The 12,605-nt window shown below is 52.2% G+C and overlaps 1 protein-coding gene across 1 annotated transcript; it reads left to right on the forward strand.

The window, feature by feature from the left end:
* Positions 1-2,199: 2,199 nt before the first annotated feature.
* On the forward strand, positions 2,200-8,774 carry LOC133341922 (heme-binding protein 2-like). Its single transcript, XM_061550761.1, has 6 exons — positions 2,200-2,356; positions 2,487-2,562; positions 5,321-5,441; positions 6,804-6,943; positions 7,653-7,816; positions 8,140-8,774. Exons 1-6 carry the CDS (start codon positions 2,304-2,306, stop codon positions 8,210-8,212), a joined length of 627 nt encoding a protein of 208 aa, XP_061406745.1. The 5' UTR covers positions 2,200-2,303; the 3' UTR covers positions 8,213-8,774.
* Positions 8,775-12,605: the final 3,831 nt, after the last annotated feature.

The raw sequence follows: 12,605 nt of genomic DNA on the forward strand, positions 1-12,605 counted from the left end.
GGATGTTCAGGTGACGTTGAGGAAATCATCAGCTGCACGATGCTCCTAGGTAGACTCAGCCTTAAATGACTTGGCTCATGTGACGTGTAAAACATCGTCTTGCGTGACGTCGATGTCTTTGTGTGTCCATGTGTCTTGTTCATTGTCTGATATCAATGAGGGAGTCATCTGCACGGAGATCAATTCGGTGGGACCTCGACACGACACCCCGGTTCACGGAGACTCCCCAGGGTCCCAGCAGAAGCGCGTGGTGGTGGTTGGTGGTGGTGGTTGGTGGTGGTTGGTGGTGGTGGTTGGTGGTGGTGGTTGGTGGTGGTTGGTGGTGGTGGTTGGTGGTGGTTGGTGGTGGTGGTGGTTGGTGGTGGTTGGTGGTGAACCGCAAGCCCGCGCAAACAGCCGCACGCACACAGGAACCTCTCTGTGCTCCACACACAGAGTCCCCCGTTGCATAAAACACCGCAGTGCCAGCCCCCCCGCCCACCACCCCTAAATTCCAACCCCCACCACGCACGACCTCGCGGGCCCTCTTGAACCTGCACCCATCGCATCCTTCAGGCTTGTTGGTTCTCGGAAACAGAGCACTTCTCAAAAAGCCCGATATGGGGGTTCGAAGCCTCCTGCACATTCCTCAGCTTCCATGTGAGTCTCGTGACCGGAGGTCAGAGTTCAGAGGGCCCGCTTTTCACTTGGCATCGATTATTATTTTTTAGAAAATGTAAAGATACAGACTCGACCTCGTGTTGACGGATCGGTCTGCCTGCAAGAGTCTCACTGCTGAGACATCCGCTGCATTTTGTCGACTTTTTCTAATCTCGAGTGATCCTCAACGCGAAATTGCACCGGGACGTTCTCACTGGACTCGAGTGCATGACACATGGTTCGCCTCGCAAGGCCTCGAGACCTCGCGTCACAAGGGCCATGCTCGCCTCTGTCGCAACGATTGCCGTGCGCATGCCTCAATGTAACAACATCGCGAGTGATACTTCGAATGACGTCGTAGGACATTTAACTTTCACTGTGAAGCAGATGACGCGTAGTATTTGTAAGGTTAATGCACACCGCTATTAACGAGGGCGGCCTGCTGAGGTTGAACCGTGAACCTTTGCACCAAGTGGCGAAGGGGTGTTTCGCAGGGGTAATATAGTACGGCGTGTACATTCATTTTCTTGGCACCCAAAATAAACTCCGTGTGTTTAAAAGGTTAGGGGTCAATAATGTGTTACCTTGAGTTTACTGTGAAAGTTGCCCTGGCCTCATGAGCCCACATTCTCATGCAAGCAGAGCAAACTTGTCTCATCATGGTGCCATCACACACTGACGCGCTGCCAGTGGCGCTGCTGGTGATAGTGATGGTGATCGTGATCGTGATGGTGATCGTGATGGTGATGGTGATCGTGATGGTGGTGATCGTGATGGTGATCGTGATGGTGATCGTGATGGTGATCGTGATGGTGATGGTGGTGATCGTGATGGTGATGGTGATCGTGATGGTGATCGTGATGGTGGTGATCGTGATGGTGATCGTGATGGTGATCGTGATCGTGATGGTGATCGTGATGGTGGTGATCGTGATGGTGATCGTGATGGTGGTGATCGTGATGGTGGTGATCGTGATGGTGATCGTGATGGTGATCGTGATCGTGATGGTGATCGTGATGGTGATCGTGATGGTGGTATATCAACTGACGCCACGCAGAGCATTGTCATGGTGGACGCAGCGCATTTTGAGTAGAATTAAGGGAAAACAATTCGAATGTTATTTTTTGTGTAACACAATTACAGAATCAGAATATCTATTTATTAAAATGCAGACGGACCACAGTTGCACGACTATGCAGCGAGTTCCTTAAATCCCCATTCACAAGGCTTGTTGTTGTTATTTTTGTAAAGAACCGTGGCACTAAAGCCACACACATGGTTTGAAATCCATTTTGCAACGAGCCCTGCGTTGAAAAACAACCCCCGCTGGCGCTGGCGGACATCCCCCCCCCTTCCAGAAGCACCCAGCACCACCACATCTGGAGCGCATCACTGAGAGCATCACGCCACTGGCCACCCCAGAGAGTGCTGGCACGTGGCTGGGGGCTGTTGACTGGGGGGGCTGCCCCGGTGCCCCCCCCACCCCTCGATTGGATTCTGTGCGTGGAGGAGGAGGAGGAGGGGGAGGAGGTCTCCGCCGTTTTGGAGCGCGTCCGCGTCTATAAAAAGCGTCGCCTTAGCATCCCAGAGGCAGGCGAGTCGAGACTGATTTCCCCGTGCTCTTGATCGTTTCAGCGGGAAGAAGAAAACAAAAGCGAGCGGAGATGCTTTATCTGGTCATTATCGCGGTGCTGACCGCTGCTGCTTTTGCCCAGGAGTAAATAAACAACAACAACAAGCACCTGCGATCACCACACGCACGCACGCAAACACAGCGCGGCGTTGTTAATAACAGCGGCACGTGATGCGATTTCACCCGGATTTGTGTTGTGGTGTTGTGGTGGCAGGGCGATACCGGAGTTCTGCACCGAGACCACGGAATGCTTCCAGTTCAAGGTCCTCTGCGAAGCTGACAAGTACGAGGTAAATGCGCCGCATCGTCACCGCTGACCGTGCGGGTATCGAGGTGTGGTTACGTTAAATGGTAATGTGCACATTTAGCTCTAAATTGCAAATATCGATCACCGTCGTCGCAAGCTGCATCATTGACAACGCGTACGACGAGCACACCAGCGTGGCCTCGTGCAGCGCCACGGCCAGCAGCAGCAGCTGTTGTTGTTGTTGGTGTTGTTGGTGTTGTTGTTGGTGGTGTTGGTGTTGTTGTTGTTGGTGGTGTTGTTGTTGTTGGTGTTGTTGTTGTTGGTGGTGTTGTTGTTGGTGGTGTTGTTGTTGTTGGTGTTGTTGTTGGTGGTGTTGGTGTTGTTGTTGTTGGTGGTGTTGGTGTTCGTTTGGTGGCGACTTTGTGCGTTGGCCCCGGCTCTCTGTGCGAGTCGCGCTCACTGCAAACGGGGTCACTACCCACAGCGCAATTGTGCCAGCAACATTTATCATTTAAGTTTGAACGCAAATGTGTTTTTTAGCAGTGATTACACTTCTGATTATTGAAGGGTTTGTTACGCAATCGCTAACTATTACATGCATATAAAAAATAAAACGTTAATCAGGAATTATTTAAAAACGTACTCATTATAATTAGGCCCGGATGTATGTTGAGCTTCTTTCGCACCGCACGTTGCCAACCGTGTTCATCGGAGGTGCGGGGTCTCGCGGTGCCAGTGCAGCCCTCTACCTCTCACCGTCCATGCCATCCTTGCCATCCTTCTCGGCCTCCGTGTTCACGTGCTGTGGAGTCGGGCGTCGCTCGCCACGCTGCGTCTCACGCGCGCTCACTACGAAGGCCACACGCTGTCGTTGACGGGCGTGTTGAAGTTGTTAAGCTCATTGAGCACGTGCAGAATAAGAACACGTGCAGCTCGTCTGCGCAGCGGCTGCAGCATCACCACGGACTTGTACCGAGAGCTTTACCACCGCAGTGATTGTGGTGGAGTGTTAGCAACACCCAGCCGCCACACACGTGGCTTGGATCTCTTTGTTTGGCAGGCTGCCCATCAATCTCTTGCGTATTAAATGGATATTGAAATAAAATTAAGCGCAGGGTTTTCGGCAATGTGTCGTAACATTGTTGCCGTACGGTAATTCCTCCCGTATTCTGGGCTGGGGAGCATTGTGAAAGCGCCACTTCATTCCTGTCCCCACGCAGCAGCACGTGACATTAATTTGCCACTCGTATATGTTTCACAAATATTCCGGACACATTACAAAACCGCTCTTGTTTTGCTCAAAGCGATGCGCTGCGTTCCTCTCTGCGTCAGGGGTGTCCAACCGTAATGCCCTCTGGCCCCTTCCAGAGTAAACTTCGGGGCTACACGTTTCGATTATTTACCTTCCAAAACAATCTGACCACGTCTCGCACCCCAGCTGAAGGAGAAGAAGAGCCACTGCTCTCCGTGTATGTTAAAGCGATTACTCTCCCTGAATATACTTTTGTAACCATCCCGAGACCACATTTTTATCCAATCCATCGAGCTTGCCTTGCGCTTTTTAAACTGTGGCTGGATGCTGCTGATGTGGTTTGTGTGAAGGGTTAAGGGGTTATGAGTCGGGTAGATGTTAGGGGTTAGGGTCACGGTTTGGATTAAGCTTGGGCGTTATGGTTTAAATGTTACGGTTTAGGGTTTGGGTTCATAAGTTAGCGTTGTGGATCACGGTTATGGTCAGGGTTTAGAGTTAATGCTTTGGGGTTTAGGGATTCTGGTTATGGGTTTAGGGGTTCGGGGTTGGGTTAGCGACAGTCAGACCTAACACTTGGCGATCTTGCCAACAATCTGCTATCACGGACGTTTTGCTCATCAACATTTACAATTGACGCCAATATAAACAGAAAGGAATATACTACTCAGGTATTAATTCAATGTAAAAAAGGACATCACGAGAAGCGTTAGTCCCCGTGTGTGCGTGTGCGCGTGTGTGGGTGCGCGTGTGTGCGTGTGCGCGTGTGTGTGTGCGCGTGTGTGTGTGTGCATGTGTGCGCGTGTGTGCGTGTGCGCGTGTGTGTGTGCGCGTGTGTGCGTGCGTGTGCGTGTGTATGCGTGCGTGTGTGTGCGTGCGTGTGCGTGTGTGCGTGTGTGTGCGTGTCCGCGTGTGTGCGTGCGTGTGTGCGCGTGTGTGCGTGCGTGCGCGTGCGTGTGTGTGTGCGTGTGTGTGTGTGTGCGTGTGTGCGTGCGTGTGTGTGTGCGTGTGTGTGCGTGTGCGCGTGTGTGTGTGCGCGTGTGTGTGTGCGCGTGTGTGTGCGCGTGTGTGCGCGTGCGTGCGCGTGCGTGTGTGTGCGTGTGTGTGCGCGTGTGTGTGTGCGCGTGTGTGTGTGTGCGTGTGTGCGCGTGTGCGTGTGTGCGCGTGTGTGTGCGCGTGTGTGTGTGTGCGTGCGTGCGCGTGTGCGTGTGTGCGTGCGTGCGTGTGCGCGTGCGTGTGTGTGCGTGTGTGCGTGTGTGTGTGTGTGCGTGTGTGCGTGCGTGTGTGTGTGCGTGTGTGTGCGTGTGTGCGTGCGTGTGTGTGTGCGTGTGCGCGTGCGTGTGTGTACGTGTGTGTGCGTGTGTGCGCGTGTGTGTGCGTGCGTGTGTGTGCGTGCGTGCGTGTGTGTGCGTGTGCGTGTTAACACGCTGGAGGTTAACTGCACAGACATTTGGGGGGCGGGGGGGCAGGATGTGAGCCAGGGGCCTGCGCGCCGCAACCGCCCGTCGGTGCGTGGCGCCGATCGCCGCCGCTCTTCCTTGCCTCGTTGCAGCTTCGGCGGTACGAGAAGTCGGTCTGGGTGGCAACGGACGTGGAGTCGCTGGTGTACGAGCACGCTTCCATGACCGGATTCCGCAAGCTCTTGAAGTACATCACGGGGGACAATGATGCCAGTGAGTGGAGGGGGAGGGGGGCATCCTGCCTCCTGCAAGGGCCTCGGGGTTGCCGCTCGCGTCGCCGCGATAGAATTTGTCACGATTGGATTCATTGCGGTAATTCATCGTAGCTGGTCGATAATATTTGGAACAATTTTTTTTCATCTTCTCACAATAAATGCGAAATTAATTGCTTCAAATCTCGGGAGAGTAATAGGCAAGATACATAAGTAGCTACCACCCATTAAAGTAGTGCTTTGTGAAACATTTTTTTGGAGTAATTGATGGCATTTATACGATGTCATCAGTTTTTAGAATTTGTTTCACCAGTGAATGATGTACTGTGTAAATAACAGCCAATGTTTGTATTATTCTCGATTGTAACATCGCGATGGTTAGAACACTCAGTGCTGGCTCCTGTCGAGTAAATTAGAGTTGAAGAACTTAAAGTCGTCGGTATTTGTGCTGGATGCACATCGAAGCACACACATACAAAAGACTACACGTCCTCACGACATGAGTATTATCACATCCGTTTCCCGTCACCTTGTAATTGCACTTTACTAAGTTATTGATGTCAAGCTTTGCGGTGCTTACAGTACAAACTATCAACACATCGCGGCCACTTCTGTCTGTACAGTAGCCCAGTAATAAACACATGATTTGGAGCTTGAAAAGACCTTCAAATTATACGATTACACACCGCGATAAAAAAAACCTAAACTCAATCCCACAATTAAATGCGCAGTACCGTACCTAGTTTTACCAAAGCAATTTGTTGCAAAATGCCCTTCAAAGCATTTTTAAAACACGGGAGGAAGCCATGCGCAGTGAGAAGCACAATTGTGCAATGTGATACAACTCCACCCAGCATCGAACGACGACCCAACGCCCGAGTCACAAACGCGAAGCGGGCGGCATTGGCACGGCATTGCCACGGCATTCGCACGGCATTGGCACGGCAGCGAGGCGGCGCTACTCCGCTCGGAGTCGGCCTCAACCGCCTCGGAGTCAAACTGCAGTCGCTGCTCTGCATCGACATCATTCACATTTGCTTTTCTTTCCGCAAATTCATAGTCTTTGGATCTTTCGGTAAAGTCACGTAGATAGATTAAAAGAAAATAGCAAAAAATAACAAACAGAAAACGACCACGTTTCGATCACAACTCAAGCGATCGTCATCATCAGGATGATGGTAGTTTTTTTACATTTTCTTTGAACTTATCTGCGTAACTTTACAGAAAGACCCAAAGAATATGAATTCCTGCAGCCACGAAAGCTTAACGTCAAGATTTTTCCGCAAACGGTGTATGTCATGTCACGGTTTGAGTGATGAAATGTGACGCAGCTGCTTTGTCTGCCACGGTCTCCCCTCATCAGTGCAACAGATCAACATGACGACTCCGGTGCTGATTAAAGTTCCCCACGGCGGCAAATTCTGGCAGAAGACCAAATACACGGTGCACTTCATGCTGCCTGCCGCTGTGGCCGAGAACCCGCCGTCACCTTTCAACCCCGAGGTATGAGCCGCACGTCCCGACACGTGCACACGGGGGCGCCAGCCATTGTTGAGAAATTGCAATGATCCAGCAACTCGATGCAGGTCCATACAAAGATCCCCCGTATAGCCTGTAATAGACTGTTAGGGAAAGTGCTGTTAGCGAGCATCTATGAAGGCCGGCACGGCACACGAGGGGGTGGGTGGCCAGCACCACGCCCGGCCGCCTTTGTCTCCCCAGTGGCGATGTTTACACACCGCGCCAGGTACTCATTTTAGGCTGAGTCGACCTAGGGGAGGCCCAGGACCGGTTCAGATAATCGTCACTGGTGTTGGCCGTGAGCGTGAATCGAACTCGGTTTACCGGGTTTGTAGCGCGGCGCGCTAACCATTACACTACCGGTCCATACAAATACACACACACAAACACGCGCACACAAACACGCACGCACACACACAGAGTCTTTATAAACCTCCAAGTGGTGCTGTGGCTGAACATGTTGACCTACTGATTATCCAATTGGGAATACACAGAGCTGCGTGGCGGCCCCCGACTTTTACAACTTTGCAGGACCCTCCCCGAACACACGTCCTGAGACTCGGGGAGACTTTAGCCGAGAGGACGCGAGCGGAGACTTTAGCCGAGAGGACGCGAGCGGAGACTTTAGCCGAGAGGACGCGAGCGGAGCGCCGCTAACGAGTGCGTCGTCTCCTGGCCGTGTCTGTCTTAGGTGTACTTTGTGCGCATGCCGGCCATGACCGTGTATGTGAAGTCGTTTGGAGGCTGGATTCTCACAGTCACCTCCAAGATCTACTCTGGCCTCCTCTCCAGTGACCTCAAAGATAAGAAAAAGAACTTCGACAATAGCTTCCACTACATGGCCTCATATAATAGGTGAGAGATCTCGCCCCGCTGCCATGGTGCACGCTTACCATGGTGGACGCTTACCGCACGGATCCACACATCAATTAACAGCCACAACGTGGTGTCCCTGTACTCATGAAAGTGTTCTAAAGTAACATTTACGTGAATGATTATGACCAGTGGCTGAAATGTCAATGTGGAAGTGCCGATATGAAGCGTGTTCGATTTGCAGCAGCAACAAGGCAATGCACGCTCGCTGTTCCAGTGCCATCGTCATTGCAGTCTGCTTACAGCATGTGTCAGTGGTGCGATATGCTCGACACCACCGTGAAATCGAATGGTTCTCTTTGCAGACCGACAAAAATGCTGAATCGTCACAATGAAGTGTGGTACATGGCGACGGAGAACCCCAACTGTGAGGCTTGATCCGGAGTGTGAGGGCTCTTCCCTGCGACTCACACCTGACCCAGCAGCACAACCAACGCCCCACGGCTGTGGAGATCCACCGAGCCCACCACCACCACCCACCACCACCCACGCCGCATCACCACCTACTACCACCATCACCCACTACCACCACCACCATCATCCATTACCACCACCACCATCATCCACTACCATCACCACCACCCACGCCGCATCACCACACGCCAACAATCACCACCATCCACCACCACTCACCGCCACGTTGGGGACCACTAAACTAAGGGCTGTGATAAGTTACATGGCTCACCGATCTCACACAACAAGCACGTGGATGTTCATGGTACACTTTTAGTTATGTCACTTTTAATATTTGCACTCACAATAATTCCAATAATCAGTTGCATGCATTTTAAATCTATCGGGATCGTGATGTCACATGTTGTAACGGCAGTATAGTACACCCAACATATATGTGTTGTGTGGTGTAGTGGACTTTTTTCAAGTGGCTATGGAAAACGTGATTAAACATTTGTACTCTATTAAAACAGCAACTATAAACCGATGGATGTTCTTGTTTCATTGTGTTCATAATGCACGGCCAACACGCCAGCGCTCTGCGTTGTGGGTAATGTATCAGAAACCCAGAACTAGAAGCAGAGCACTGGCCAACAACACCCGAGACTGATTATGGCGATCGCCACCAGAACGTTCGTAAAGTCACTCAGTGCAGCAAGTAATGCAAGCGTGACTAGTTTCCATTTAGTCGCAAATAACTTGGAGGTGTGGAGCGTCCTACTCGATAAAGCTGCCGCCGCGACCCTCGCCAGGACAAGCGGATTGAGGGACGAGCGACCTGACGAACACGACTTGGGAAGAACCGCAGAGCGGCAATGCCCACGGTGATGGAACTACCACAGACTCCGCAAAACACTCTGTGTCGATGGGATAGCCTTGAGTGTGTGAGCAGTGATTCATTTTAGCCAGAGCAGTCCACAACGCTGTTCTGGAATTATTTTGGCACCAAGTCACACACACCACAATATATTTTGTCCTCATAGGACCATTGGAATAGAAAAGGGTACAGTACTCTGATAGTATGTGTTGGTGTGCCTCGTGCTCAAGTGGTCGTGGCTTACGCCGACAATGCCTTCTCCACGCCAGTCGAGCAGCAATCCGGGAAATATTTACGGGGAAATTGATCCCTGGTTCTGCGAATGGTGCAAACGCAAATGTGCGCATGTTTATATTTGCAGCACTGCCTGTCAGATACAGAGGCAGGGTTCATGTTCATGGGCGTTGCCTTGTGTTTGGCAGCTCACAGCCAAGCTATTAACAGTTAGAGGTACTGCCCTGACAGTAGTAAGCTCTGTTATAATAGAAAAAAATGTACGAACAGTGATATACACATCTGAATGAAAGCGACGATTAAACCCTGACCCTCGACGTTTATTTGTTGGACCATGTTTGACTGGTTTTCACTTTTACCGGCCACTTGGCTGAGCCGCCACATTCAATCCCGGAGTAACTCTACCTGATCACCTACAGTGGATACCACGTCGTTTAATACAGTGCTATAGTCCAGAGTTTAACAAGACAGAGGCATGGCACTCTACCTTAGTGTTATATAGTTAAGTCATAGTGCTTTAGCCTAACATTTGCAATTCAGTGTTTTAGTGTTGCGTTTGTCGGTGCAGTGTTAAAGTGTCATTTATATGCAGTCCTCGACTTACGCGCACCCGAATTACGAACACCCGCACTTATGAACCAGTTTCCACGAAGTATATATATTTAACATCGACTTAAAACACGAACTCGCACTTGCAAACTGAACCGCGGAACTATTCTGTTCAGCGGAGAGATCCTCCGTGAGATGTAACGAGACGGCCTCACGCTGGGAGTGTTTGGGCGCGTGTGTGCACGCACACGTGTGTGTGACAGTGAGTGTGTGTGAAAGTGAGTGTGCGCGCACACGTGTGTGTGTGCAGTGAGTGTGTGTGCACGCGCACACGCGCGTAAGAAAGTGAGTGTGTGTGCGCGCACAGGTGTGTGTGTGACAGTGAGTGAGTGCACGCGCACACGCGTGTGTGTGAAAGTGAGGGTGTGTGCACGCGCACACGTGTGTGTGACAGTGAGGGTGTGTGCACGCGCACACGTGTGTGTGACAGTGAGTGTGTGTGTGCGCGCACACGCGTGTGTGTGACAGTGAGTGTGTGTGTGCGCACACGTGTGTGTGAAAGTGAGGGTGTGTGCACGCGCACACGTGTGTGTGTGACAGTGAGTGTGTGTGTGCGCACACGCGTGTGTGACAGTGAGTGTGTGTGTGCGCACACGTGTGTGTGAAAGTGAGTGTGTGTGTGCGCACACGCGTGTGTGACAGTGAGTGTGTGTGTGTGCGCACACGTGTGTGTGTGTGACAGTGAGTGTGTGTGTGCGCACACGTGTGTGTGTGTGACAGTGAGTGTGTGTGTGTGCGCACACGTGCGTGTGTGACAGTGAGTGTGTGTGTGCGCACACGTGTGTGTGTGACAGTGAGTGTGTGTGTGCGCACACGTGTGTGTGACAGTGAGTGTGTGTGTGCGCACACGCGTGTGTGACAGTGAGTGTGTGTGTGTGCGCACACGTGTGTGTGTGACAGTGAGTGTGTGTGTGCGCACACGCGTGTGTGACAGTGAGTGTGTGTGTGCGCACACGCGTGTGTGACAGTGAGTGTGTGTGCGCGCACACGTGTGTGTGTGACAGTGAGTGTGTGTGTGCGCACACGCGTGTGTGACAGTGAGTGTGTGTGTGCGCACACGCGTGTGTGACAGTGAGTGTGTGTGTGCGCACACGCGTGTGTGTGACAGTGAGTGTGTGTGTGTGCGCACACGTGTGTGTGTGTGACAGTGAGTGTGTGTGTGCGCACACGCGTGTGTGACAGTGAGTGTGTGTGCTCGCGCACACGCGTGTGTGAAAGTGAGGGTGTGTGCACGCGCACACGTGTGTGTGACAGTGAGTGTGTGTGTGCGCGCACACGTGTGTGTGTGAAAGTGAGGGTGTGTGCACGCGCACACGTGTGTGTGACAGTGAGTGTGTGTGTGCGTGCACACGTGTGTGTGTGACAGTGAGTGTGTGTGCTCGCGCACACGCGTGTGTGACAGTGAGTGTGTGTGTGCGCGCACACGTGTGTGTGTGACAGTGAGTGTGTGTGTGCGCACACACGTGTGTGACAGTGAGTGTGTGTGCACACGCACACGTGTGTGTGACAGTGAGTGTGTGTGTGCGCGCACACGCGTGTGTGTGACAGTGAGTGTGTGTGTGCGCACACGCGTGTGTGACAGTGAGTGTGTGTGCTCGCGCACACGCGTGTGTGAAAGTGAGGGTGTGTGCACGCGCACACGTGTGTGTGTGACAGTGAGTGTGCGCGCACACGCGTGTGTGACAGTGAGTGTGTGTGCTCGCGCACACGCGTGTGTGACAGTGAGTGTGCACGTGCACATGTGTGTGTGACTGAGTGTGTGTGCACACGCGTGGCAAAGCGTGTTTGTGTGTGGGGAGCGGTGGTGTAGCGGTTAGCGCGCTGCACTACCAACCCGGCAACCCGAGTTTAAATCCCGCTGACAACCAACACCAGTGACAATTATCTGAATGGGTCATGGGCCTCCCCTATGTCGACTCAGCCTCAAATTAGTACCTGGTGCGGTGTATAAACATCGCCACTGGGGAGACAAAGTCGGCCGGGCGTGGTGTTGGCCACCCACCTCCTCGTGTGCCGCACCGGGATTCATAGGTGCTCGCTAACAGCATTTGCCCCGACATTATGTTAAAGGCTATACGGGGATATTTGTACATTGTCTTTGTGCGTGGAGGAATCTGCATCTGTTACTGATAAAATGGGAGGCTGATCGATTCCCGGGTGCGGTCGAGGGATGGCTCCCTATTGATCAACCATGTTAATTATGTTAATGATCTGGTGATTGCTGCTCACTCAGAGGAGGAGTTGGGAGGCGCTACTGCTTGACCTGGAGCTTACCACTAAGAGGTAGAGCCGTGCCATCAGCCCCTCCACAACTAAGCGCCTGCCTGGGTATTTTGTATCATCAAACACTCCACCCCTCAAATCCCCATTGGCGGAGTAGTTGTGGAGAGAGTGGAGAGGTTTCCTTACTTGCGCAGTGTGCTTATGACTCGCTCCGGTTTGACAGCAGAGGTCTCACTCCGAACCAGTAGAGCAGCAATATATTTTTATCTGCTGCGTCATGCTGTGTGGAAGCTACATGGTTTATCGCTCCACACGGAGCTTCGGGTCTTCTCAGCCACAGTCATGGACTCCCTTCTTCATGCTTGCGAAACGTGGACCCCCTTAATGGAACATCTTCACCGATTAGAAACTTTCAGGCTGGCCTGCCTACGATCC

The sequence above is a fragment of the Lethenteron reissneri genome, chromosome 12 (assembly GCF_015708825.2).
Source record: "Lethenteron reissneri isolate LAM-NWPU_2019-01 chromosome 12, ASM1570882v1, whole genome shotgun sequence".
NCBI lineage: Eukaryota > Metazoa > Chordata > Hyperoartia > Petromyzontiformes > Petromyzontidae > Lethenteron > Lethenteron reissneri.

Bases quoted from the DNA above. Each gene is read 5' to 3' on its own strand.
- LOC133341922 (XM_061550761.1), top strand. From the start codon at position 2,304: ATGCTTTATCTGGTCATTATCGCGGTGCTGACCGCTGCTGCTTTTGCC. The intron at 6,944-7,652 runs GTATGAGCCGCA...TGTCTGTCTTAG, and splicing joins CGTCACCTTTCAACCCCGAG to GTGTACTTTGTGCGCATGCC. The intron at 7,817-8,139 runs GTGAGAGATCTC...TTCTCTTTGCAG, and splicing joins TACATGGCCTCATATAATAG to ACCGACAAAAATGCTGAATC.